This window comes from Cydia splendana, chromosome 3 (assembly GCF_910591565.1).
Source record: "Cydia splendana chromosome 3, ilCydSple1.2, whole genome shotgun sequence".
Classification (NCBI taxonomy): Eukaryota; Metazoa; Arthropoda; class Insecta; order Lepidoptera; family Tortricidae; genus Cydia; species Cydia splendana.
The window spans coordinates 7,913,443-7,940,462 of record NC_085962.1 but is presented as its reverse complement, the minus strand read 5'-3'; the positions used below and the strand labels follow the sequence as shown (position 1 = coordinate 7,940,462).

At 37.2% G+C, this 27,020-nt stretch overlaps 5 protein-coding genes across 5 annotated transcripts; 2 read left to right on the top strand and 3 right to left on the bottom strand.

The window, feature by feature from the left end:
• The first annotated feature begins 617 nt into the window (after nucleotides 1-617).
• LOC134806389 (anaphase-promoting complex subunit 4) lies at nucleotides 618-4,813 on the top strand. Its single transcript, XM_063779640.1, has 6 exons — nucleotides 618-856; nucleotides 1,165-1,271; nucleotides 1,447-1,638; nucleotides 1,825-2,365; nucleotides 2,837-3,036; nucleotides 3,620-4,813. The coding sequence occupies exons 1-6, from the start codon at nucleotides 748-750 to the stop codon at nucleotides 4,811-4,813; spliced, it is 2,343 nt and encodes a 780-aa protein (XP_063635710.1). The 5' UTR covers nucleotides 618-747.
• Nucleotides 4,814-5,068: 255 nt separating this feature from the next.
• On the bottom strand, nucleotides 5,069-6,364 carry LOC134806380 (uncharacterized). Its single transcript, XM_063779605.1, has 3 exons — nucleotides 6,151-6,364; nucleotides 5,689-5,923; nucleotides 5,069-5,476 (listed from the first exon to the last, which is right to left on the bottom strand). The coding sequence occupies exons 1-3, from the start codon at nucleotides 6,358-6,360 to the stop codon at nucleotides 5,262-5,264; spliced, it is 660 nt and encodes a 219-aa protein (XP_063635675.1). The 5' UTR covers nucleotides 6,361-6,364; the 3' UTR covers nucleotides 5,069-5,261.
• Nucleotides 6,365-6,491: 127 nt separating this feature from the next.
• LOC134806381 (transmembrane protein 60) lies at nucleotides 6,492-7,145 on the bottom strand. The gene has a single exon (XM_063779606.1). It carries the CDS (start codon nucleotides 7,042-7,044, stop codon nucleotides 6,637-6,639), a length of 408 nt encoding a protein of 135 aa, XP_063635676.1. The 5' UTR covers nucleotides 7,045-7,145; the 3' UTR covers nucleotides 6,492-6,636.
• Nucleotides 7,146-7,578: 433 nt separating this feature from the next.
• LOC134806400 (probable dolichyl pyrophosphate Glc1Man9GlcNAc2 alpha-1,3-glucosyltransferase) lies at nucleotides 7,579-14,977 on the top strand. Its single transcript, XM_063779664.1, has 8 exons — nucleotides 7,579-7,757; nucleotides 7,879-8,151; nucleotides 8,708-8,855; nucleotides 9,388-9,630; nucleotides 9,713-9,818; nucleotides 11,930-12,128; nucleotides 12,635-12,721; nucleotides 13,122-14,977. The coding sequence occupies exons 1-8, from the start codon at nucleotides 7,699-7,701 to the stop codon at nucleotides 13,597-13,599; spliced, it is 1,593 nt and encodes a 530-aa protein (XP_063635734.1). The 5' UTR covers nucleotides 7,579-7,698; the 3' UTR covers nucleotides 13,600-14,977.
• A 7,048-nt stretch (nucleotides 14,978-22,025) lies between these two features.
• LOC134806662 (esterase FE4-like) lies at nucleotides 22,026-26,737 on the bottom strand. Its single transcript, XM_063779991.1, has 3 exons — nucleotides 26,535-26,737; nucleotides 24,474-25,723; nucleotides 22,026-22,209 (listed from the first exon to the last, which is right to left on the bottom strand). Exons 1-3 carry the CDS (start codon nucleotides 26,715-26,717, stop codon nucleotides 22,026-22,028), a joined length of 1,617 nt encoding a protein of 538 aa, XP_063636061.1. The 5' UTR covers nucleotides 26,718-26,737.
• Between the last annotated feature and the right edge of the window lie 283 nt (nucleotides 26,738-27,020).

The window sequence follows — 27,020 nt, the reverse complement described above, 5'->3', positions numbered from 1 at the left end:
GATGAGCTATACGCGTGCCTCCGTGAGGGACAAAACATACGCAAAGCGACAATATTAAAAACACGTTTTAACATTCCTGACAACATACCAAAAACAATCTACGTAATTCGGTCGGGATATTTGTTGCCCACCATAAACCATACTAAATTTTTGGTGGGTAACAAACAAAAAGTGAGACTGTGACAAGGACAAGCAATAATACCGCTTTCTCTGCTACTCCTACAGAAATTTCCATAAGTGCATCTCGTTCGGTCGTTTGGCTCCTCCCCCGTGTCATCTCTATGTTATTGTACCTTTATGTACTAGGGTATAGTAGTTAAGTTTAAAGTCCCTGCTACACGATCGGCAACGAGGCTTCCGACAGTATTATATTCTTTGCTTCCGACCACTGCTACTATGGTAGTTTTCGAGGTCGTGGGCAACCAAATTGTATTGAGTTTCCATGTCCCCATCAAAGTCTAGAAACATTGGCAACCTTGGCCAAAAGCCAGACACGAATATCAAAATTTCGTTACATGCGCTATGTGCAAGAATAATCTATCGTTTCTGAACGTATTCTTGTCAAGAACTGTCTCTGTTGTCAATGTCAAATTGTTTAAAATTGTATTATAAGCTGAGCCAGTTATATGCGTTGTTTATTATTTTATTTTACGAGTTCAGGCATTTTAATATCAAACGATTCTGGCTATTTCTTACTAGTAAATTAGATCCACAGTTATTTAAAAGTAGGTTCGTTCCGTTGCCGCCATGTATCACTGTGGAATGCGTCAATTGGAAGAAAGGCATGTTGCCAACCAAGTTGATCTTATGGTTTGGAGCAACAGACTTGATTTGTTAGCGTTAAGTAACTTCAAAGGTAAGTTGGTAAACTATCATTGTACATAATCGAATTTAAACTGTTGTGAGACATACTAACATTCAAATAATTTTACGGTTTAGACTAACTAGTTACTTGTCACCTGTTAGTGCTTGAGAAAGGAGACCTAGGCTCTCCGAAACATGTCGCGCGAATGACTTAAAACAAGTGAGTCTAAACCGTAAAATTATTTCAATATCATTGTACATTTCTACTGTGAAAACGTTATAAGGTGTTTCTAAGTTACAGTTAGCTTTTATGAAAATCTGATTGCCTAGAGTTAATCAAATATTAACATGTTTTGTTAGGAGAAGTGCAAGTCCATAGACTTATAAGTTGGCAAAAAGTGTGGACATTATCTCCACCTAAAGAAAATGTTACTGTACAAGCTTTGGCTTGGAGGCCTGATGGAAAGGTAAGGTGTTGATTTTATTTTCTTTAGATTCCTTAAGAGTATTGAAGCTAAGAATATTTAGTAATACTGGTAACGCCGTAGTAGTCCTATTTTTGGAATAAATTCTATGAAAGCAGTTATGCATAATTGTGTCAACCCATACAATGATAAATCATATATTCTGTACTATATTCAGGCATTAGCAGTTGGCTACAGTTCAGGCAGCGTCCACATAGTGGATATAGAAGACAAGGAAATCCTCGACAAGTATGATTTGGAGCAGGAGCCTTCCGAAGAGTTTGAAGACTCAAAGCATTATGGAATCACTTGCATCACTTGGGCAGTCAGAGCTACTACTCTGGAAAGTGCAACAGAGTATAATATCTATGTAAGTATTCATTTGTTCCAAAACTGAATTAAATTTTAAAAAATACCAACTAATAGAAAATCTTAAAAATTACATCTAATAGCCATTTTAATCTCCAGGTAGGACCATGGGGTCTTTGATGAAAAAAATAGGTAAAAAACTTGTATTTTATTGCAAAAATAAAATGAGAAACCTTAAATCTTTCAGGATGATTCATCAATATTTCTCCAAAAAACACCATCTCTTAGCAGTGGCTATAAAAATCAGGCTTCTGAGGATAATGTTAAGGACATCAAAGAAATGCAGGAGCAGACCCAGCTCAACATGCTGCTGGTTGGCTATGGCACTGGACACATCTACATGAGTGTGTTTGGCAGATACCCGTATGGAACTATACATCTCACCCAAATTGCAAAAGACGAATTTGGAGAATTCAAAGTATTAGACATAAATCTTTCAGAAGATTTTAGTATGATGCAAGTATTTTACTTAGACAGAGCTACAAACAACCTGTATGTAGCACTTATCAACACAAGTGTGTTGTCGGCCTATGCAGAGGAGATCTTTGTCGTAGCGAATAAACACAGCCAACTGACTCAGTTGATGTCTCATCTTGATCAGACAATGATATCTATTACTGAAGCTTGGGAGCACATTTTATTGGAAATGGATACAAAAATGGCGTACTATGCTGCATCTGTTCCGGAGGGTGGAGTGTCTGCAGATCTACTAGAGCTACTTATGCTAGGTAAAATATTTCCGTGAATAAATGCACTATGTGTTCACAATCCTAATATATGAGTCCTACGAGATCATTGAATTTACTATAAGTTATTGTAGGAAGTAATACAGATGTGGGTATTGTTTCTCGCTCACAACTTAAGTCTATGTGTGTTGAAACTGTTGAAAGCACAAAAACAAAACATACCATTAGTATCTGTGGCTGTGCTGCTTATGTACCTACTCATAACTGAGTTGAGGAAACTGTGCGCGCCAGAGCAGTGGAAGTTCTTCATGTTATTAATTTTTATGATTAATTATGCTATGCAATATTGATGTGAGTCTGCATCTAACAAATATGAGGCTTTCAATTAGAAAAGGGTCCAATGCTCATGCGCATGTCCATGTGTTTTTCTAATCGAAAGGTCCTTATGTTCATTTAGGATTCTATGCAATGTACTTAATAGTAGGAATTTAAAATGTTATTATGGATTTTCAGGTGTTCCCTCTGATCAGCTTGAGTTGTTTCTTCTGAAAGAATTAACGGCAAAAGGTTTAAAAAAGTTAGGGAGCTCAGTTGAACTTAGTTATTCTACAATTCAGAAACTGGTTCTCAAGCAATTGAACATTGTTGGACAAAGCCTAACTTACTACCTGGCTGAACTTAGAGGCTTGGCAAGAATACCAGATCGATATAAGGTAGGTGTTTTTATTACTTTTCAGGTATTTATTTTATTTATTACTAAATATCCTGATATTTCCAATAAGCGAACTTATTGTCTCTCTATATCTTCAGTTTTTTAAACTGTTTAAACATAAAAAAAAAAAATTTGGTGGGCCACTAGCCTTTTAATTCACTGCGATATGCTGTAGTAACTTCCTGTGTTTGTCTTTTCCCTTTCCTCAACCTAATTCCAAACTTTTAGATGGCTTCTAGCAGTTCTAGCTGGAAGTTGAGGTTTCTGAAAAATCCTGACACTCGCCAAGTTCGCCCGCAATCCTGACAAAAGACCTAAAATCCTGGTACGTCAGGGAAAATCATGACGTACCTATTGTTTGGTAACCATATATGTACCTTCTTTGTGTACCTTAGTGATAAAAGTTTGGCGAGGGCAGTGATATTTTTCACTCACCTGAACCCTTTTCCACCCAAAAATTGTTATTCAATGAAAAAAAAAAATGGCTGAGCCCTTGCAGCCCGTATTGTGTCGATATGTATGTGCGCAAAACATAGTTTCGAGTTTCAGTCAAAGTAAAAGGTTAATGGACTTGTTGTTTACAGATACTCGGCCTCGAGGAAGCCACCGTGACGGAAGCCATCCGCGCGTGCTGCGCTTTCCTGAACAAGAGCCTAGAGCTGCAGCAAGTGATCGACATCTCCATGCGCCACTACAAGGCTTTCTTCCGGTGGCTCTTTGTCGTCATCGCGAGATTGCTAGATGAACAGACGCCCAGCGAAATCGTTAAAATAACTCAGCAGGAACTCACGCACCTTGCAGAGTTTTTGTACAACTTCGATAGTGTTCAAGTGGAAGGGAGCGAAACTGTGTCTGAAAAGCCAGTGAAGTTCAATTTGGAAAGACTCGGGCAATACCTTCAGGACCAAGATCTAACTATATTAACTGATAACGATGACAACCCCTGGCATAAGTTTCTTGCAGAAAATGCGTGCTTGATGAAAGATAACGAAACCATTTTCTCAATGTCTGAATTTCGAAAGTTTTCCCTAGTGCAACAACAAACGTTTTTGAAAAAAGCCATCAATAATGTGTTCGATGTCACCGATAAAGATACCGGAAAGCACTTTTCAGTTCTGTACAATCTGAGGTGTTATGACGATAAATCAAGTTCGCATACTAAGAATAATCTACGGGTATCTCAAATGTTTGATCCGGCTCAGCAAAGATTCATGATGGCGTTTACAAACAACGCAAACGGAAGTGATGGAATTTGTTTTATGTCGGTGGCTATCAAGGAGAAATCTTGCAACGCTTCAGCTATCAAATATTACATCACATCCGGTTTGATACGGGACTTAAACAAGGAACAGTTTGATGAGGAGAATGTAGCAGTACTGGACTTGCAGTTTTACTCGGCAGAGTACTTGTCTATGTTGATACGGCACCCGTGCAGCAGTGAAAGTACGATATTCGTGCAGTTGCCTCTAAAAATAGCGTTGGATAATGCCAACGAATTCAATGTTAAAGCGAAGTCCTGTATATTTAATGAGAAAATATCTCGAAGAAACATCACATCTCTGTTAGATCAGGGCATTTACACCGTGCTGGATAAAATGGATGGTTTTAGAATAGCCGTGTCGGGCGGTCGCCGGGTGGCCGTGGTGGTGTCCGCGAGCCGCAGGAAAGTACGAGTGTTCGAGATGGAGGCCGACGCAGACGACGACGATGACACTCTGGACTCGACGCAACACTCGCTGTCGGCAACTAACGACTCGTCATACAGAAGTGATCAATGATTTTACTAATAAATGTGGTATTTTTTTGTACAGTGTATTAAATTGAATTTTGAGTCTTGTCATAGCGTTAATAGTATGAGATCCCTCTTTGACATTAAAGATACCTATTAATATTGTTAATTTTTGTAAGTTCTTTGTTGGCACACTGCATTTCTAGGTATTGGTTTTCCAATAAGTACATAATTCAATATTCATTCCATGAAAAAAAGTGCATTCACCAATTTAAAGTTATAGCATAAATAAAATAATAAAGACTAATATTCTTAAGTTGCTGATATAATTAAATTATTCTTACCTACCTATAACAATTTACAGTAGCATTTACCAATCAACATGAAACAGAAATGATTTCAACAATCTATATTAGTAAACTCCATTGAATCTGTCAATCTACCTTACTGTTACTTTGTGATTGTCAAATACAAAATTATATTTTAAGCGGAATAAATTATATTAAACTGGCATGTGGTGATTTAATTTGAATATTTTCAAACACGGAGTTGAAGTCTGTATCCAAGCCCTGATTGTCTATGCCGTAGAGGAGATGTTCCGATGATGGGTTTCTGCTTGGTCCTCGGCTGGGCCCGGCCACCGGTTGGTTTTTAGAAGTCACTGTGGTTGGGTTGTACACCTCATCCCCATCATCTTCTTCCATGTCATCAACTGTAAATAAAATTTTATGCTTCCATAAAACAATTTTCAACTTTTTATGAAACAGTACTTAATGTAGAAAAGTCATTTAATTTTACAATTTAAATTTAAAACATTTACAAGTTCTATTTTAACAGGCTTACGGAAAACAAAAGATTTAAAAAAGAAAATCACAGGCTGGTAAGTTTTTGACCCCTTAAAATATATATTGCATTACAAGTTACCTGGTACAATAGCACGGCCATCATATTTGTTCCAGTCCTTCCTCAGTCTCCAGTACAGCACAGCACAGCTGATCAGCACAATGATGGACACAACAATAGCAATCAGCTTCACAGCCTCAATGGTGGAGAATGTGGAACCAGAGACAATCATCTCAACCTGCCCGACTGCAATCCCTGAGCCATCAAGCTTCTTCGAGATGCATTTGTAATAACCAGACTCGGCTGGAGTAACATTCTGTAAGAATTTAAACAAACAACGCTAAAAAAGGTCTTATAACTTGCACAATTGACAATTAAAAATTGAATCATAATTTTAATAAAAAAAATTATAAAGCAAAATTAAATAACTGGTTAGTCAGAATTACTTTATTATTCAAATCAAATCAGTGTAATATGTGAACATATTCAGAGATCAGTGTATGTAATATTAAGAAATCTAAAACAATATTCTAGTGTACTTACATCAATGTGAAGTTTTCCAGATAGTACTTCATACTTGTACTTTCTTTCATCATAATGATTGTCAGGGCCAATCACCTTGTCTTTGCCAAACAGCCAAAACATAAAATTGTGATTGAAATCATTGCTGTTGCATGTCAGCACAGCGGTGCCTCCGGCTGGGACCTCTTTCACTATAGAACTCTTTATCACAGGGGATTCAGTTATAGCCATTTTGAAATTCCTTATTAAACACTTTTCTCGGGTCTGTTATATCATCAACGCTCTTGGCGCACTGAGTATATTTGACATGTGTAAACATTCTATGGTGACACTGAATGAGTGCCAAGTTTAAAATTATCTACAATACATAGTCACATGTTCATGACTTTCTTGAAGGTAGCATATTGAGTTTATTCACTTCTGAGTCATAGATTTTGTCCTTCAAACGAATTTTAAACTTATTTGGTAATTGTTCTAGTTTACTTAGAAAACACATAGTAGGTTATGTTAGTATCTACTACTTCCACTAGAATGTTTTATTAAATGCATGAAGACTTCTACACTTAATACAGGCAACAACATCCAAATTGGAGTCATGACAACATAAATTGGAAGACTTCCTTTTGTATATTCCAATTTGATGCAAATTATGATTTGAGCTGCCATTTTCAGTCCAATTGCTGCTATGTACCACACATGTTTATTGATTGTACCTCTAAATCTTTCGATACCATTCCGGCAGTGCGATACCATATGAAACAAAACGTATATAAGAAGAATGCTATCATAGACCCACATTGGTATAAATACTATGAACCAATTCCAGTGTGTTCTCGACTCCAATCTCAGACACAGTAGTATCAAGAACACTAAAAATATAAACCACGTAAACAGGGCTCTGTGAAGTATGGCCATTTTATTGTTTGCTATAAATATACAAAGAATTCTCTAATAATAGAAGTTTAAATATAATATTCAGGTGGTTTACGAATATGAACATTGACGGATTTATTTTGACATTGACGTCATCAGCCATTATTGACAGTTTCAGTTTTTCAATCGAGGCTAAGACCGTAGGCCATTCTGTTCTAAGAGAATGGATCTAAAAGTCGTAACACACTACCGCACCGCATCGTGACCTTGGTGCGGTACGGTAGTGAGTTACGGCCACAAACTACTAAGAAGATACTACGTATGTTACGGTTTTAATAACCCTTCATCATCATCATCAACCCTTCAGGGCCTCTCCAGGAGTCACCGATAATCCCATAGGTTTGCATTACATTATGGCATTTGTTCGACCGATTGAATTCGTTGCTCCTACCAAGCCAGCAATTATTATCTAAAATCGCATACCATTGGTTGCAACGTTTGTAGAAGCCTTCAGTAAGCCTTCAGTGGGCGTGGCGTAAAACTGAGCTCGTGCAATCTGAGGTAGTTTTTGACAGCTCGTATAAGTGACGTTTACAAACAAATCTTTATTTCGCCGACATAACCTCTCAAGAATATGAAATTAAAGTTTATTAACATAATATTGATGAAGAGCTAATCAAAAAAACGTAGTCAATAATGATATTTCAAATTGTACTCATAGTAAGCACTATCAAGTGCTTATTTATTCCTCTTTAGTAAGTTGCAGTACATGTTTGATTGACTTTTTACATGGGGCTCAATTATTGTTTCTAGGCAATATTACTGTAACCGTTATCATTCACCATGAAAGTGGAGTAAGGGGTTTGTTTGTTTTAGCCACTCAACGGATTTCGAGGTTCACAGAAACTGGTTAGCAATAACACACAACCTCTCCATCAGTGAATGGTACTATGACGCCACATCAGAATGGACTCTGGATTATCCTCCATTCTTTGCTTGGCTGGAATATTCCTTATCATTTGTTGCAAAGTTGTTTGATCCCCGGATGTTGCAATTGGATAATTTAAACTATGCATCGGATATGACTGTGATATTCCAAAGATTAACTGTAATTGTTTTAGATTTGGTTTATATTGCTAGTGCTAAGAGGTATGTACAATATTACTCATTATCAAACCCTATTATCAATATTGCAGTTCATTGAAAATAAGGGGATATCTATTTAGTGGTAAAAAAATATTTTAATCTTTTAATTGGATGAAGTTGGGCACTAACATTGAAGTCAGTGGCGGATTTGCAGTGTTTGCCGCCCTAGGCCCCAGGCCCTCATTGACCTAATGCCAGGCCCCATAGCGTAGTAACTGCTAGCCACCCCTTTCTCAGCACCAATCTATAGACTGCGGCCTTGCTGCCTCCCCTAATATCTTGCCGCTCTAGGCCTGGGCCTACTGGTAGAAGTTAGGCTTCCCTATGGGAGATACTTTTGCCAACCCTGATTTTCAATGAATTGCAACAATAATGGTGGGGTTTGCTTATTATTTCAAGTATAATACTCAGTTAATAAAGCAAGCCAATGAAATGTTAAAAACATGCCTATAACTGTTTATAATTTACCAGTACAAGGTCTATACTTAATACAGCTAGGATGAAATAATTGCTACCTATTTGAGCAAAACTTAGAAGAAATGTATTGTTTGTTTTTCAGTTGTGCAAATCTTATTAGTGATGGTAAGCTGCTTGTGTTCATTCTGCTAGTGTCTAACCCGGGGCTGCTGATGGTAGATCACATACATTTTCAATACAATGGATTTTTATATGGTTTTCTTCTCTATTCCATGTCAAATATGATAAGAGTAAGTTAAAATGTATAGTTTTTAGTGTGCCTGACTTGAACACTTGCTTTTATTCGTTTTTTTCTACTGTGAATATAATACAGTTTTTATAACAATCTTATATCAAATATAAATGAATGACAACCGGTCTGGCCTAGTGGGTAGTGACCCTGCCTATGAAGCCGATGGTCCTGGGTTCAAATCCCAGTAAGGGCATTTATTTGTGTGATGACACAGATATTTGTTCCTGAGTCATGGTTGTTTTCTCTATGTATTTAAGTATTTATATATTATATATATTGTTGTCTGAGTACCCACAACACAAGCCTTCTTGAGCTTACTGTGGGACTTGGTCAATATGTGTAAGAATGTCCTATAATATTTATTTATAAGTTAATAGGCTAAAGTAAATGTAAAGTAGGCTGATTTCTTGTTGTGCATTCTTGAACTAAATCACAGAAAGCTAATTGATTAGTACCCAATTAGAACTTTCTAGTAGTTCTAAAGTAAAGGTGCCAAATGTTGAATGATTACGACCTAACATTTGTTCCAGGGTAATTATGTGTGTGCAGCGCTATGGTTTGCAGTGCTGCTGAACTTAAAGCACATTTACTTATATGTGGCGCCCGTGTATGTTGTGCACTTGCTCAGAGCATATTGCTTCACCATATCAACAAACGATGGTGTGCACACCCCATGGTACTCCTTTTCCTTCATGAATTTGATAAAATTGGCAATTACCGTCACTACAGTGTTTGCTCTATCATTTGGACCGTTTTTGAACCATATACCACAGGTAAAATGTACATATATAAATGTATTTCCCTAGAGAACTAGCTGAACAAAAGAATTAATTTTTGATAGTGACTTGTTTTCAGATCATTTCAAGATTGTTTCCATTTAAAAGAGGCTTGTGCCACGCATACTGGGCTCCTAATTTCTGGGCACTCTACAATTTTTCAGACAAGGTGCTGCAGCATGCTCGTGAGTATTATATATTATCGATCATTTGACAAACAATACTTTAGTCTGTCAAGCCATTTCCGTCAGTAGAAAAGAGCGGCAAATTTAAAAAATGTAGGCCGTCCCAGAGAAAATTTAATTTCCCGCCTTTTTCTACTGACAAACTTGTTTGACCAGCTATAGCTTTACAACTGCTGGCATGATTGGTTAAGTATAACTTATTGTGCTTAAAGGAATATTTTCATTGAAACCTTTACTCAGAAGTCCCAGTAGCGAGGTTATGTCAGAGATAAAAAGTACTTTGCATTCTATTATTATCTGCTTTGTTGTCTGCCTCTACATTTAATCAATTGTTCTTTTCTTTTGTATCTTTTTACTGAGGTGTGCCAATAAAGAGTATTCTATCTATTATCAAGTAGTTAAATTATTTATTTAAACTTTATTGCACAAAATATATACAAAAACCGGTCAAGTGCGAGTCGAACTCGCGTCCCAAGGGTTCCGTACTGCACACATTTTCGAACGAGCGAGCAAAGCGAAGTTCTTAAGTACATTCAACTATTCATTCCATTGTTCCACACACGGCTGGCTTGGGGCACGCCCCGGCTTTTCCGTGTTTTTTAACTGTGCTATCAAAGGATAGTTACGCATAAAATTTTGTTCAAGTATTGTGTTAAGCATAGTGCCTACATTTTCTTGCATTGGTTAGGCGTATCTCTGTTATTTCAAGATAACAGGGCTATAACCGCGAAAGTTCGCAAATTGCTGGCATTTCTCTCTTTCACTTCGACCTTCGCACTAGCTGACCACACCACGTTTCACGTAAACAATTGCGGTTGTGGCCCTGATAGAGCTTATCCGGAATTCTTATTCTTAAGTCCGGCTCACGCTTAATTGCAGACTTCTTATACGTTTTTCCAGTAATCTATAGGTATCGGGCCCAAGGCCCAATCGTTTAGCAAACGATAGAACAAAATCGACGATCTCCTTTGCAGGAAGCATGCACATGTCAGAGGCTTCGCATTCAGACACTTGTACTATAATTTTTCTGTGTTTGAGCACTAACTTACCGCAACTCGGCCTTCGGCCGTACGTTTCAAAAAGTCTCTGGTGGATGCTTCGGGCCTTTGGCCCTACGCGTAGCTCGGCCTTCGGCCTTCGCAAAAGCTGTCCACACCACGTTTCACGTAAACCATTACGGCTGTGTCCCTAAAACAGCCCAACCGCGTTTTTTTTCTTAAGTCCGACTCACGCTTGACTGTAGATTTCTAATAGGTTTTCCTGTCATCTAGAGGTGAAGAACTATTATGTGTATTTTTTTCAAAATTTTAGACCCAGTAGTATCGGAGTTAAGGGGGGGGGAATGGTCATTTTTTGCCTATTTTCTTAAATAACTTCTAAACTATTTCATATAAAATTATAGAAAAAATATATTTGAGATCCTCAAAATAAGCCCTTTCATTTAATATGTAACATGATATGGTTTGCAAAACCTTGTTTTTTAATTTTCTCATATTCCCCCTAAAAGTGCCCCCTATGCTTAAAATTTATTTGTTTTTATTACATGTCCGTCTTTGGGTCACAGACTTTCATATGTGTACCAAATTTCAACTTCATTGGTCCAGCAGTTTTTGAGCAAATAGGCTGTGACAGACGGACGGACAGACAGACGCACGAGTGATCCTATAAGGGATCCGTTTTTTCCTTTTGAGTTACGGAACCCTAAAAATGTACAAATGGCGGACTTAATGCCAAATGGCATTCTCTACCAGTCAACCATAGGGCCAAACAGACATCTACAATTGGTGCAGAGAGAGAAATATACCTATTCAGTGAATAAAAAAAAAGCAAACTATACATATAAACTACATAAATAAATAATATATATATATAAACTATCGATTGATTCATTAACCGTTTCGTTGCTGATGACCCGCCTGCCGGGTCATCGATGTTTTTTACGTGTGGCGCATGACCGGGAGCCGGGTCATGAAATTATTGTTCCGCGCCACAGCCAAAAGTTTTCGAAAATGGAACGCGCAACGAATCGGTTAATGAAATAATCATTCTAACCTGTTTTAATATCCTTTGTCATTTTCATTTAAAATAATAGTATTTTGTTCACAATGCAGTACCGCGGGCAGGCATAGCTGTGCCCAAGGTGGAGGCTTCAATGACGGGTGGGCTGGTGCAAGAGTTTGACCACGTGGTGCTTCCATCCATAAAGCCCATCCACACCGTGGCACTGACCGCCATTTTCATGATACCAGCTCTGGTTAAACTTTGGCATCTTGGAGCTGATAGAAAGTACAGAACTGTTAGTTTTGTGAGGTTTGTATTTTATAATATATGTTATGGCCCTAACTTTTGATAATTTGGCTTACTTATTTCCTTTTCAACTCTGCTCATACGTCCAAAAACAGGCAAGCCGGTGGGAATCGGCTTTTATGGACGCGCCGCCACTGCTGCATATAGTAAAATAATAGCTAAGTAATTAGAAAGGTATTTTGGCATCTTTCAAGTTATTGTAAACTTGATTTGTGTATTTTAACTAAAAATATTAATATAGGGTATTTGATTTGACTACTAGTCAAATCAGTTTCTTTATTCGAACTGTCATAATGATTTTGCTAGTATGGAATTTATAAGAAACACGTTACTAGCATGTGACGTCATAATCAAATTAACCTACTCCTTATACTTTTATTCAAGTTTTAAAATAGAAATTGTGCCTAAAAGTAACTGCTATCTATCTACGTTTCTCTATTTGTTTTTTGGCGCTTTATTTATTTATTTGAAATACAGTCAAATACCCTATTGTCAATTTTCGTTTTCAGATGTCTGGTATTATGTGCTACTACGTCGTTCATGTTCAGTTGGCATGTTCACGAAAAGGCTATCCTTTTAATTTTGATACCATTAAGGTAAGAAAAGAGATGTAGTATTTTATTATATTAAATTCGAATGTATTTTGTTTAGACCAGGTTTAAAGTTAAACATTTAATCATAGAAGAATAAAACAAGAAGACGGACAATGTCTATGTCAATACTCGGGTTATTGCTAGATGGCGTCACTAACGCAACAGCTTGCAATTCCATCCATTTTGGATTCGGGTTCCGCAGCGCCATCTATTGAAAGAAAGTTGAGTTGTTTTGAAGCTGGTCTCAGTTTAATCCATTCTCTTCAGCCTATACCCCTCTGTTCAAAATAACTGAACTTCCATTAAATAGATGGCGCTGAATATTAGAGAAACGAGATTTTGTATAAACAGTGTCCATCTCCATGTTTTATTCCTCGTGCTTATATTGAATTATTTGTTCCAGTTTCTTGTCAGTACTCGGAGATGTTGACGGAAGACTGTTCCTTCTTCTGTCCCCCATCGGACATTACTCTTTATTTCCTTTACTATATCCAAAAAGTCTTCTAACCATCAAAATATTCATATTGTTAACTCATAGCGCAATAGCCTTTGGGAATATACCAAGATTATATGAGCAGCCTGTAAAGCCCAAGAAGAAACCTCGACGTGGTTTCCTTCGCCTTCCTATGTTGGGTCTTGTGGAATCGTTGTACGTGTATGGTTTAATAATACTGTGCGTTTACGAGAATTTCATTCATACTATGTGGGGTTTGGACAAAACTCTACCGTTTTTGCCTCTGATGATGACTTCGGTTTATTGCGCTCTTGGAGTTGCGTATTTCTGGATTTCATATTATTATTATTTCCTTTACTTTAACGTGAGCAGGGTACCAATGTTAGGCACAGGGAACCTAACACAGTATGCTAAGAAAATAAACTAGGTTGTGTTAATGAACAGGAAAATCCTATAGTATCACCTATTGGTAACTATGTAATTAATAATTAAATAAGTAATTGAAATACATTATGACTTATGAGCAATGAAAATGGGTTAGTTAAAAAAGTGAATTTGCATACACAGTGGCCAGTTTTGCTCATAAGTGTAGTTATGGAGTCTGTGTGAATATGGAGATGAATTTAAAAGTTTTAGAATCTACAAGTCTTAATAATATGAATAACTATAATATATTCTTCGTAGTAGGCACATGATGGAAGTACTGTCATGAAACTGATTAAATGTAAGTAACTAGTCCAATTTAAAATACATTGTAGAAAACTATTACCAAGAGAATTGTAATAATAAGTGTTTAAGAAATCAGGTTTTTTAACCATATATCAATGTTTTCTCGAACGCCTAGGTACTCATGACTTTGTAACTAACGCATTGTATTAATGCCTACATGTAATACTGTACAGAATGTCCGAAGGTGTCTTGCTATTTGAGTCAGTCTCGGTACAAAAAGTACTGAGGTTACGAAAATACGAACGTTTCCGAGAAAATACGATGGAAAACAATTACCTATGCACTACATCTGTAAGCCCTTTTTGGCTTAGCGTTGCTTGGGAGTGCTTGGGGAGTGCCAATTAAAATAATAGTAAATACATTCTAAAACAATAGTACCTATTTAATAACCTATCACCGTTTTAAAATTACCTACAGTTGGGTTGTCAGATCGAAGTAATTTATTGATTAATTAGTGATAAATAATTATAAGATAAGAATTGTCTAAAAAAGCTTTACAATTACAATTAAGTACAGTCAACTGTAAAAATATGGGTGCACAAATTATCTATTATGTCAGCGAATTAAGAACTATGGGACATATTTTTAATAAGTTGGCTACACCCATATTTTTACAGTTTTGACTGTACCTACTTAAAATAAAATGTACTTAATGTTTTGATTTTATTAAAAGAGGCTTTGTCTTCTAAGGGTCACTTGCACCATCCCATTAACCCGGGGTTAAGCGGTTAAACCTTTAACCCAGAGTCAAATTGTACTGGTAACCATGGTAACTCCAGGTTTAACCGGTTAACCCCGGGTTAGTGGAATGGTGCAAGTGGCGCTAAGTAGGTACCTATACCATTTTATTAGTTATAATATTTAAAACTTTCGCGTTTGAAGACATATTAATTTACATTTATAGACGGGTCTATCGCGAATTGATTTTATTGCCTTTCCAATTCTAATTTTAGTTTCCTGTTCCGAACAAAAAATGAGCGGATTTCGGGTAAAAACATGTGACCTAAAAGACACCTTCCTTATAATACCTACTGTGCCTAAGGTGATTAATGATTATGCATTAAGATATGAAAATCACGCTAGTAAAATAATGTATTTCGTACCAACTAAAGTACAAGCGAGTCTACACCTTTGTATACCTATGTGCACAGTATTAGCCACATTTATTTCACGGTCCAGTCACCAAAACACCCTAACTCATTGAATAGAAAATCGAGAATCCAATAAAAAACCTGTCAAACCCAAAACCGGGACAGGTGTAGACGTACCTACTTACCTGCGATCTTTGCCTGACGACAAAGTAAAACGAGTAGTTTCTTTTCCCTGGAGAGTAAAACAACCGGATATAGGTTCTGGATTGGTAAAAATATTTTCCTATATATTTGCGTTCCTTTAGGTATAGGTATTGTTTGCCATAATGATCGTTTGTTCTAACGCTCATATGTCCTTTATGAAGTCGTGTAGAGTTGTAGACGGGGCAATTGTGTGGGGTGCGAGGGGCGAGCACCCGAGCTGCTTACGCTATTGTTATTAACTCGGTACTATTTACAGGGCTAGCGTGACTTATAGTAAGTCAAGTGTAAGTCTTGGGCAGTTGTGTACCTAAAAGTCTGTGTTTTTGTGCGGTCATGCGGTGTTGGCATTTACGCAAACATCAAAGGCGTCGGTCCACTGTTAATTTTTACACTGTGCCTATACTCTATCAAATTTCAGTTGTCGGTTGATGATACCCTACTTTAAATTGTATATGTTGTGGGTATAATGTGGACTGAAATGTCTGAGCTCGCTTCTATATACCTGAATTATTTCTGGTTCAGATAAAATGTTAAGGTTACTAATACTAAGTGCTAGAGTAAATTTTACATGTAGGACAAGAAAATATCATCATATTTGCGACATAAATCAGAAAATCATTGTAAGTACCGAGTTTTTTTAATTCGGAAAGTGATCATTCAAGTGTAGAATGCAATGTTAAAAATTATAATTATTTAATTACCTATGTAGGTATACCTGAATTATTTCTGGTTCAGATAAAATGTTAAGGTTACTAATACTAAGTGCTAGAGTAAATTTTACATGTAGGACAAGAAAATATCATCATATTTGCGACATAAATCAGAAAATCATTGTAAGTACCGAGTTTTTTTAATTCGGAAAGCGATCATTCAAGTGTAGAATGCAATGTTAAAAATTATAATTATTTAATTACCTATGTAGGTAAGTACCTTTTTTGACGTTCCGTACAAAATTATTAATGGGGAGCACTTTTGGGATCACTTCGGTTCTCTAAATCGCATACGGTTACAGACGCTTTCCCAGAGGTCGTTTGACGTACTTATGATAGCTAAAATTTGGAACAGTTAATAGCAACTACTTAGCTCTGAATCAGTTGATAAAACAAAACCGTTTAGTCGAAATTAAACTTTAGTGAGATATATTTTAAACTGTATAGACGACAACGGTTTCACTCACTTAAATTTTTAACACATACATGTCACCAAACATCATGGATCATCCTGTCATGGAAACATGTCGCCAATAGCGACTAAAAATTCAAGTGAGTGAAACCGTTGTCGTCTAGAAACAGTTTAAAATCGTTTAAGTATACAAATTCACTGCCAGTGCGCGCTAAGAGCGTATGTAGCCGATAATATGCAAAATTCCGTACCTATATAAAAAACAGCGACTACGAACAGAGAAACCGACTATCGGGTCACTGGCGCTGAACTTAATGGCTACTTTTTATAATTAGCATTTTACCTTACGAAGATCAATTTCTAGACCTCTAGATAAAACCTACACATAATCCAAAAGCCTGCCCTATAAGGCTACCGTATTATCGGGCGTTCAGCTGACCTCGCTCCATAGAAGAGAAATGCTCTAAGACGTTAAGCTGTCACGCTCCGTAGTGGCAGTCTTTTGTTTGTACCTGCTAGTGTTCGGGATAGGCCGAATGTGAATGGGTCTAGTGGGCGCAGTAGTGGCACGCATAAAACAGAGCATGGCGATCGCTCCCGGGAGTTTAGGGGGATATTCTGGAGCTAAAGGGAAAATTTTACCTATAGAATAATAACCGATACCTATTAATACATCGCGAAAGCAATGTCAATCTGCACATTCTTCATCTTTTTGCAATGGAATACAATTATCATCAATCCTTTTACCTGATGACGGTTAAGAGTTATTGTTGAAATGTACAGTCGACGTCAAATAGGTACCTATTATATGTTTACACTTCGCCTTATTACAACAGGCGTAAGTTGCAAAAGTGTAAACATAATCTGTGACGTCGACTGTACATCATTTATCAAATTGATTATGTACTTTATTAGGGTTTCTGTTTTCTCGATCTATTAAATATCTCTGTATAAAAAGGCATGATATATTTTTTTCTTTATTATAGGTAAATTAGAATGACAGACGAAATCGTTTCAATGATATGGTCAAGTCTTATTCCTGGGTCATTTCCGAGCCTATTTTGCTGAATGAGATGCCAATAGATCCGTTTTAGACGCGGAATCGTTTTTACAAAAATCGCAAAAAAATACTTTTCACCACACCAGCTCGGAAAGCCATTTTATTCATATGTAAGGCAAAGTAATCAAATGCAATTTTTGAGTTGTTTTCTTATGGTTGCTGGTAGAATTGACTTTTAAATGATGATTTTGGATGATAAATATTTAATAATATTCATTTGGATTTGATTTTATTGATATTTTACATTTAATATTTGCTTCGGTTTGGTGTGGTGAAAAATTTCGTGTTTCACTCAGGGGCAAATTTTGTTTAACCCTCGTGCTTTGAAACCCTCGCAACGCTCAAGATTCCATTTTTCGAACTCGCTACGCTCGTGATTTAATTTTGGAATCTTTCGCTTGCTCGGGTATCAATATTAGCACGAGCGGTTAAACAACAACTTTGCCCCCTTGTAAAACAAATAACTATTTTGCTGTCTCTATTAAGTCTCCAATTTCCTCTTAGCAAATACCTACGGCGTAAAGTAAATTTTCTGTCTACCTTTTCAATAATACTCGCCTCGCACCGCATTAGTTCGCTCCTTTTGTATTGCAATATATTTTTTTCATGAGATGTGTACTTAGGCCGCTCGGGCGGCGATAAAATTACGATTTACTGTTATTACCGGGATCACGGCTATGAGAATTGGCACTGCTTTATAAAGGCGGACTGTTATTGTTTTTGTTATGTAATTCGAAGACTAGATAGGTTATATACTATACCTACATACTACAATCGCAAAAAATACGCGATTAGCTTATTTTTTGTTTGCGGGGTCTAATATTTTGAAAAAAAATATATAAAATAGACCTATAGATGACAGGAAAACCTATTAGAAATATGCAGTAAAGCGTGAGTCGGACTAATTACTTCGTATTTGATCCGATCCCTATGGGTTTTTTAAAGGCAATTCTCTCGCGTTTCACATAATATAAATAAAAACATTGTTAAAAATTGGGTAATGTATGGAACCCTTGGAACGCGAGTCCGACTCGCACTTGGCCTGTTTTTTATATCTACTACTGCTCCAAAGGGTAGCAGACCTGAGTACCTGTAAGATATTAATTTCAGCTTAATACCTACATTCCTGAGAAAAACTGTCTTCACAGATGGGCAGACAACTTAGTGATCCAATAGGATAGGTAAAAAGTTTCATCTAAAAAAATATATATTTTAGAATTTTTTCTGAGCTGCTGGTATGCAATAATGAATAGGTCAAATTTAATTAATCGATCCTTGCTGCCTGACGAAATTAAATTGATTAACGCTAAATGACCCTAAAAGCTTTTATCTCATTAAAACGGTCTCTAGCATGTGACAGACCGACTGACAACACGGGAAGGTATTTCGGTATTTAAGGTTTTTAAATTCCCAGTGCAAACTGAAATGTGGGGTGCATGGAAGCAACGCCACTGCACGTCGTGGCGAAAATAATGGACTAAAATTTGACTACATCAACTAGTACTTAAATTACTTATTAGACTATGAATCTGATGCGGTCAGCAATTAATTAATTTGCTTAATTATGAACGCATTCAATAATTCACCGCAGGGCCTATTACATCCACACTTGCGAACGGGCCCGACATTGCCCGAGCAAGAGTATTTTTCCGTTTCACCAAATATCAGCACATTGTTAACAATATTTGAAATGTATAAAAATGGTTCATACTTATGCATAAAAGTCGCCCGCCGCGTCTGTCTGTTTGAATGTTCGCGCTAAACTCTAAAACCACTGATCAGATTTTCATGCGGTTTTCACCTATCAATAGAATGATTTTTGAGGAAGGTTTAGGTGTAGGTACGGTACCTATAATTTGTTAACCTGTGCGAAACTAGTTGTTAAATATTTAGGTAAGTATGTGCTTATATTCCGTGAAACGGAAAACGACTCTTGCTCGGGCCTCTTGCCTTTGCCTTTTATGGCCCTGTTGTCCCGTAGGTAGTAAACATAGTGAATTTGATGATTTGTAGGCAATAATACCGTCAAAGGAATGCTTTTCATGGAAACTAATAAGCTTAGTGCGTTAGTCATGGTCATGATTGATATGAAGGTAGAGTAATTGCGTGTAACAATGGGCTCTATATATGAGCTTTGAGGCCCATGCAGTGTGGGCGAACACTGACGGACCAGACAATCGGCAACGTATTTCACTTCACCACATGAATATTTTCCTTTTGAACGCTTGACGGCGAAGGAATATGCCATGCCCCCATGCCCCGGACGCCAGGCGATCGCGATTAGGTATTTAAGCGAAATTGAACTTAACGGAGTCCTACATAAGTCCCTATTGCATTAGCGAAGCTGACGTATGTAGCCGTCGTTGGCGTCCGTGGCAAGACTTTCCTATGACGGCTACAGTCGTCTGTGGCGGTCAAAAGGAAGGGGGTAGCTAATAAAAAAAAATATGGCGACGACACAGAAACATGTCGGTAATTCGGTATTATTTTCAATTTTTTATTTGGTATATCCTCCTAAGTCCTGGTGTCCTTTTAAAAGGACTGGAGGCCTTCAAGAAAAGAGCGTACTCCCATCTTAAATGCCGACAAAGCACTAACAATTTCTCTGGTGTTGCGGGTGTGAATGTTACTTGTATAATTGACCTATCCTCCTTTCTATTGAAAAACTTTAGTTCCGAAATTGCTGGCCAGTGAGCTTATATTTGTAGCGTTAATTGTTTAAAATTCGAATAGAAATTGCAAAGTTACCTTGCAGACCTCGCATCTAAATATATTTGGTCATGATATTTTGAGTTTTATTCACCAGTACTAGAGTTCACTTTTACTAGCGATTTCATCAAGATGTAGCTTTCGTGAATTATATTGGAGTGATATAAAGTTAGAATGTAACTGTGAGATCCTCGTATTTCAGCCCGTACAAGATTAGAACATTGTGCTTTATTGCCTAATATAAAAGTCCAGTTTTAAATAATTGACCTGATTATGATACGTTATGACTAAAGTTCTTTGGTGAATAACATTATCCGTCACACATAACATAACGTCACGCAAGCGCCCTGCGCCGCCTACATGAAACAGCAGGCTCAGGCATACATTTTCGCCGTGCGGTAGAAAGAGAGGAGAGACGCCTTACGCGTTACGCCTTACGCTGTCTCGAGTTTATCATTTTTTTCCCACCTCAAAAAGTGCTCAGCGCCGCTAAAGAAGTTTTCACTTCAAAAATAGTACAAATAACCGCATAATAAACTTAATAATTCTATTAGTACTTATCGATAAAATACTGAATAAAATACTTACTTCAAAAATAAAAGCTTATCGTCAATAAGTGCAGGCAAGTAATTAAACGTCTTTCAACAGAGGGATTTATTTTTATTATCCTCGTACAATATTGTCCGCCGCTGGTCCCAGAAAAATCCGGCCGCCAGCGATTCATATTCATAATGCCGGGAAATAATTAGTTTTCATTATTCAGATCCTCATCTCGGAAAGTGGAAACAAGTGACAGGGCTTTAGATGCTTGAATTATGTCTCCGGAAATAACCTCAGGATAATTACGACCGTGGTTTAAAACTTTAAACAACTTTGACAAATACTTATAGAGGGTTAAAAAAATATTAAATAGGTTTTTCCATCTCATGTTTTAAAGGTTCGTTTGGAGTATTATTACATGATTTCACAACAGGTAATTTTAACATACTTACATAACCTGCTACAACTTCATCACATTGTTGAATAGCTAAAAGTAAAAGCTATTTCGATTTCGCTGAAGTTATTTGAATTAATTGTCGGTACCTAAACATATACTATATTATATTCACTGCATTTTTTGGACGAATACATAAAAAGCGAGTACCTACCTACTTAATTTAATAAAATACCTAAATCATAAACATTCTTGAAACGCGGTGATCAATTTAGGCCAAATGAACATAAGAATAGCTTTTTAATTTGCCAAGTTATTTATTGTCAAGGCTTGTTTAAGAATAACAGTCTAGTCACGGACCGCTTCCCTTCATTTATAACCTCCCACGCCGTTTGTTATAAAATAAGAAAATATAATAATTAGAAGATTCCCATCATTCCTCATAGCCTGTTATTTATCAAGCTAGATTCGGCGGGATGAGCCCTCGATAAAAACTTGACACGCTATTTATCTTGGTGTCATGACGTGACATTCTGAAATTCTAAAGACGCATCATCGTAGCGTGACGTCTACTTTATTAATTGTCGGGGACTCTTTTGAACACACTTAATACTTCACTTGTAACTAACTAACAGAAGTGACAATGCAATAAAGTCTTGCAAGTCAATTCCTCATGGATCTCATCATCAGAACTGGATTTTGACAGGAATGGAACCCTTTCAGATTTGTTAACGCATTCACTGCCAGGGGGCGTGGCCTAGGAACAAACTTGTATGACGGTGGACGCACATGTGCGTCGGGGGCAGTGAATGTGTTAAGAATAAATGGAGTTCTGGTAACAATCAATTCAAAAAAATACTTAATTGAAAATTTTCTTCTTTCTTGGAAGTCGGTCAAAAACCATGAATACCAATTGAACTATTTCCAAAGTTTATACATGTCACTATTTACAGTAGGTAATTTAAGCCTAAATTTACTGAACGATTTACAGGTACGTAGGTAAGTTATTCTACTCCTTTCTCCAAATGCCCGTACGTCTTAAAGAACAGGTCCCAGAAGGCCATCCGGTCGTGAAAAGGTCTGCCTTTGAGTGCCAGATCTGCGCCAATCCAGAGACAGTGCCACTTGTCGGGTGTGATCGGAGTCCACGAGACGGGAATCAGCTCCGTTGTCGACGGAGTGGGGTTTCTAAAAAAAAATTTGTACGTATTGGTAACACGGACCTATAGAGTAAACCGGATAGTGTACATTAGCCAAAAAGTGTGTCCACATGAGAAGTCAAGGTGGGCCGTTGCATCTCTTTCTAATTAGGGTGACCATAAGTCATATATATGTGGGATATTAGGATAACATTGAATATATAGTTTGGCCAGGATCTTTTCTTATTCATGCATAGTTATATCAGTTATAAAGAATCATACTGTCTTTTCGCTGTACTAGTATTATGGCCTAAAAAGGGATGGATATAGTTTTTTTCTCTTCTGTACAACGCTTCACACAACCTTAGGTATTTAATTTGACGACCGGTCTGGCCTAGTGGGTAGTGACCCTGCCTATGAAGCCGATGGTCCCGGGTTCGAATCCTGGTAAGGGCATTTATTTGTATGATGATACAGATATTTGTTCCTGAGTCATGGTTGTTTTCTATGTATTTAAGTATTTATATATTATATATATCGTTGTCTGAGTACCCACAACACAAGCTTTCTTGAGCTTACCGTGGGGCTTAGTCAATTTGTGTAAAAATTTAATGTCCTTAATATTTATATTTATTATTTATTTATTTATTTAATTTAGTTGTTCTAAATACTGTTATTAATAGGCGTAGATGCTGGACCACGAACATGGTCGATCCTCAGGAAGGTGGTCCGCCGTAACATCTGTCAAGAATACAGGTATGAGTGAGAGAGATAGAGAGACAGATATGCTGACAGAACCAGAGGGTCTACCGCGAACCGCGTTCGACGTGTCGCCCCTCTGTCACACTTACGTACGAAAGTGCTACAAAGAGGCAACACGTCGAAAGCGGGTCGGGGTAGGCTCTCAGGACACCCACACTGTCCTGAGAGCTTTTTACAGTCTTTGCCGCGTTAGGTCTCAGGCCCTTCATAGCAAGCACTAGCCGCCCCTTTCTCAGCACCCATCATATAGACTGCCGCTTAAAATATCTGGCCGCCCTAGGCCCGGGCCTACTCGGCCTTAGGGCAAATCCGCCACTGCCACAGGGTCGCGTGGGACCGCTACGCCCGTTTGCTATAGTTTTTAACTAGGACGCTTGTCACTGGAGCATAGACACCGAAGTTTGCATCGTTTATTGACGAGCATCTTTCTCTGTCTCTGTAATTACTCCTTTATAGGAGTAAAAGAGAAAGATGCCCGCAATTTGTGAACCTCGGTGTTCACGGTGGTAGGCCATCTGTGCGAAAAGAGAAGCGTCGTGAAATGTAAAGAAACTAGTGATGTGCCGTTCCCAGTAAATTTTCCAAATAGGGTAAATTCCCAGTAACGTTTCTGGTATCGTCCCAAAAGTCAGTAAATTACCATAAAGTTCTATTTTTCTTTTATTATCAATGTGTTTTTTTATTATTATAACAATGTATAATATTGGATTTCAATTTTGGCAATTATTTATTCTGTATTGGCTCTCATTTCACCAATTTAAACATGCCGAAATAAATACATACCTATTCATATAAACTTACTTTTAAGTACGTATGTACGTAATAAGAATTGTGTAACACTGATTCTCATCGTGCCGACATCATGGTCACCCTAATGAGTTTGACAATGTTGACTTGTATTTTTATCGCAAAATGTAATAATTGTGGCTTCCTTGTGAAACAATATTCCACAATTAGAAATTCTTTCACTCCTACAACCTTTAACGCAACATTTATTCACCATTTTTAGGAAATTTTTCATTCACATGTTTTGATAACATGTCATCACACGTTAGGGATACCAATTAATATTCAAAGTTTAACAATGTCTACCATATCAAAATGAATGTTTTTTTTTGCTGTGCACATGCTTGGTTAAATCAGTTAATAATATTGACATCATAATTATTTACAAATTATATCAGAACCTTACTCTAAATATAGCACTTAAATAATATAAGAAGGTATTTAACTTCAGTAGTATATTGATATAAATACTACCACAATGGTATATTTTTAACATTGGCAACATGTGCGAGTGAGACACCGCGACCCACCTTTGCTATCTCAAGTGGACCGTTTTCTCTAGTCTGGTAAGAACGTCTTTCTGGCTCGGTGATAAGGTTAAATTTAGTATGGCAAAAAAAGTGACAGTTCACTCCATCTTATAACTTCATGATTGGTAATCATGGAGCTAATACTTTTTTTATACTACTTGAATTTATGAATTACTCCGACGGTTGTCTTTTAGCCATCAGTGATATTAATATTTAACAAATATTATTTACCTACCCATGCTTGACAAAGTTAGTCCACATCGTTGTCATTCTGTCTATAACAGCCTGGTCTTCTGACGACGGCTCCTCGGTAAATAAAGAGGCATCGAACAAATACCCCAACTCATCGGCATGAGTGGCTCCCGGCGCGCTCACGTTGTCCCTATACTTCGCAAGATTTCTACCACCATCATAGTTAAATACATAAAAGTATATGTTTCTCGCTTCGTTCTGCCTGTACTTCCTCATAGCTCGCTGAATAGGATGAACATATGTAAAATCAGACATGAAATCTATCACTTCCCATTTGTCGTCATCTGTCATCACGTGATCACCCACGTAAAAGTTTCTCAAGTTTTGATGTACTAAATCCAAATCGTCACCGAAATGAAATACATTATTTAACGAGTCTCTAAATATAGTAAGGTGTTGAAAAAAATCTGTATTCTTGTCGGCATACGAGGCCAATAATTCTTTGTCAACTGATCCTAATAATACTGGGATATTTTTCACATTCGGCCGGTCGGCGGTGGCTGGGTGCTGTGATATAAATCTTTCCACACCTTCAAATTCTTTCTCTACGCACGCTCTAAAACCAATGCTAAGTTCCAGTGTTGCTTCTATTATTGAATTAGTGTCCTTAGTAGCTAGAAACGTTAAGGCGTCATTCAAATCGCTAGTTTTAAATTCAAAATATTCGGCTAGCTTCATAGGTGAGTCATTGTCTAATTCGATCATTCTTTCGGGGGTTAATGCTACACCACTCTGCAGTATAACCTTGTTGAACAATCTCTCTCCTGGATACATTAAATGGAAGTCCACAGATGCAGCGCCTGCGCTTTGTCCCCCTATAGTTACTTGACCAGGATCCCCGCCAAAGGCTTCAATGTTATCTTTAATCCATCTCAAAGCTTTCAGTTGATCTTTTAATCCCTGATTTCCTGGGATCTCCGGAGTACTCAAACACATGAAGCCATAAGGTCCTAATCTATAATTGATTGTTACCAATATGATATCGTGTTGCACGATGAACTTTGGTCCGTAAGTTTCTCTGCCAAATGCGCCTCTTTGCAAAAAGCCTCCATGAATGTAGACCAAGACTGGGAGGAGGTTTAGGGACGTCGCAGAGTTGGGTGTGAACACGTTGAGGTGGAGGCAGTCCAAAGTCCCAGTTATATTGTTAGTGTTGTAGACTAGCTGAGGACAGAGTGCCGAGTCGTCGTATGCCTCAAAAATTTCATCAAATTTTGGATGAGGCAAGGAAGCCTGAAATTTTTTTTTATCATTACAAAATCGGATATGATAATAATATCAAACATTATCTGATGTTATTGTAACGCTATATTTTGTATCAAAGATATACGTACTGTGATAAGAAAGTTATGTCATGTTGCCGAACTATGCAGTTTGGTTTCGGTTTGTGTTTACCAAAGATTTCCAATGTTTATTGGCTTTTTATAGGTAATTATTGTCGAGTTTATTATATTTTTAATATTGTACCTACTTAGGTACAGTCACCTGCAATAATATGTTACTCTTCGAAGGCCGCAAAAATATGTGACACGCTCTTATGGCTCTACAGATAAGATCGTGTCAGATATTTTTGCGGCCTTCGAAGACTAACATATTGTTGCAGGTGACTGTACACTATTGCGGTTTCACACACACACACTTAACATTTCTTCAAAAATATTATGCATATTGCATACCTATATTCTAGGCATTTAAATTTTGACCATATTTAGTTGTGTGATTTTGTCCATAATTACCTTAGTTTACGGTATTTATATTTGTTAACAGTTACCTATGTATATAATTAGAGGTAGCAGTCAACGATAAAAGGCATTAACCATCTTTCTAGGATAATTTACACAATAACAATCAAGCTAAGCAATTTACCAAAGCAAGATACAAAAACATGAAAAAGATTACTTACGGTTCAAAAGTCGCTTCACGGTAGCAAATTATACGCCAATTATATCGTTTATTAAAAAAATACTGCTATTAATCGCCTTGCTCCGATTTTAATGTCGTCGATCGATATTTAAGTACCTCTTATAAAATCGAATCTACTTACCCCAAAAGGCTTTTCTTTGTCAACGATGGCATAAGGAATACCCAAAAACATAGAATAGTCCCCATCCGATGCTTTTAACCCCTTGATCAACCCCACATTCGTGTGTACTAGGGGGTCTACTCTCATATCACTATTAACATTTTTAAATAACAAAACTGCCAAAAGTAATCTTAGATGCAACATTATGCTACGAGTTCGGACGTAAAACTGCATGGTCATCCAAATCAAGTTGTTTTTACTGACCTATCTTGGTTTTATTTTAAAATGATAACGAAGTGTGACAAGTCGATAAAAGATATATTATCAAAGATTATGTTATACCTTAAGTAGTTAATAAGTGATATGTAAAGACGGTTCCGTAGAAATTGTGGGACATTTCGACTAACGTAGGCTCAGTCGGCATAAGGGACAAAACACGATTTTTCAAGAGAACCAAAATTGTAGATTGGGTCACAAGGGAGCAAAATGACATATTAACTGTACTTT

Excerpts from the sequence above, each read along its gene's own strand:
- LOC134806381 (XM_063779606.1), bottom strand. The coding sequence starts at position 7,044 with ATGGCCATACTTCACAGAGCCCTGTTTACGTGGTTTATATTTTTAGTG.
- LOC134806400 (XM_063779664.1), top strand. The coding sequence starts at position 7,699 with ATGATATTTCAAATTGTACTCATAGTAAGCACTATCAAGTGCTTATTT. Across the intron at positions 7,758-7,878 it reads TGCTTATTTATTCCTCTTTA|CCACTCAACGGATTTCGAGG; the intron begins GTAAGTTGCAGT and ends TGTTTGTTTTAG. Across the intron at positions 9,819-11,929 it reads CAAGGTGCTGCAGCATGCTC|TACCGCGGGCAGGCATAGCT; the intron begins GTGAGTATTATA and ends TTCACAATGCAG.
- LOC134806389 (XM_063779640.1), top strand. The coding sequence starts at position 748 with ATGTATCACTGTGGAATGCGTCAATTGGAAGAAAGGCATGTTGCCAAC. Across the intron at positions 2,366-2,836 it reads ACTAGAGCTACTTATGCTAG|GTGTTCCCTCTGATCAGCTT; the intron begins GTAAAATATTTC and ends ATGGATTTTCAG. Across the intron at positions 3,037-3,619 it reads GAATACCAGATCGATATAAG|ATACTCGGCCTCGAGGAAGC; the intron begins GTAGGTGTTTTT and ends TGTTGTTTACAG.
- LOC134806380 (XM_063779605.1), bottom strand. The coding sequence starts at position 6,360 with ATGGCTATAACTGAATCCCCTGTGATAAAGAGTTCTATAGTGAAAGAG. Across the intron at positions 5,924-6,150 it reads CTGGAAAACTTCACATTGAT|AATGTTACTCCAGCCGAGTC; the intron begins GTAAGTACACTA and ends AAATTCTTACAG. Across the intron at positions 5,477-5,688 it reads TGGCCGTGCTATTGTACCAG|TTGATGACATGGAAGAAGAT; the intron begins GTAACTTGTAAT and ends TTTTATTTACAG.
- LOC134806662 (XM_063779991.1), bottom strand. The coding sequence starts at position 26,717 with ATGTTGCATCTAAGATTACTTTTGGCAGTTTTGTTATTTAAAAATGTT. Across the intron at positions 25,724-26,534 it reads ACAAAGAAAAGCCTTTTGGG|GCTTCCTTGCCTCATCCAAA; the intron begins GTAAGTAGATTC and ends AAAAAATTTCAG. Across the intron at positions 22,210-24,473 it reads ACTAACTTTGTCAAGCATGG|AAACCCCACTCCGTCGACAA; the intron begins GTAGGTAAATAA and ends ATTTTTTTTTAG.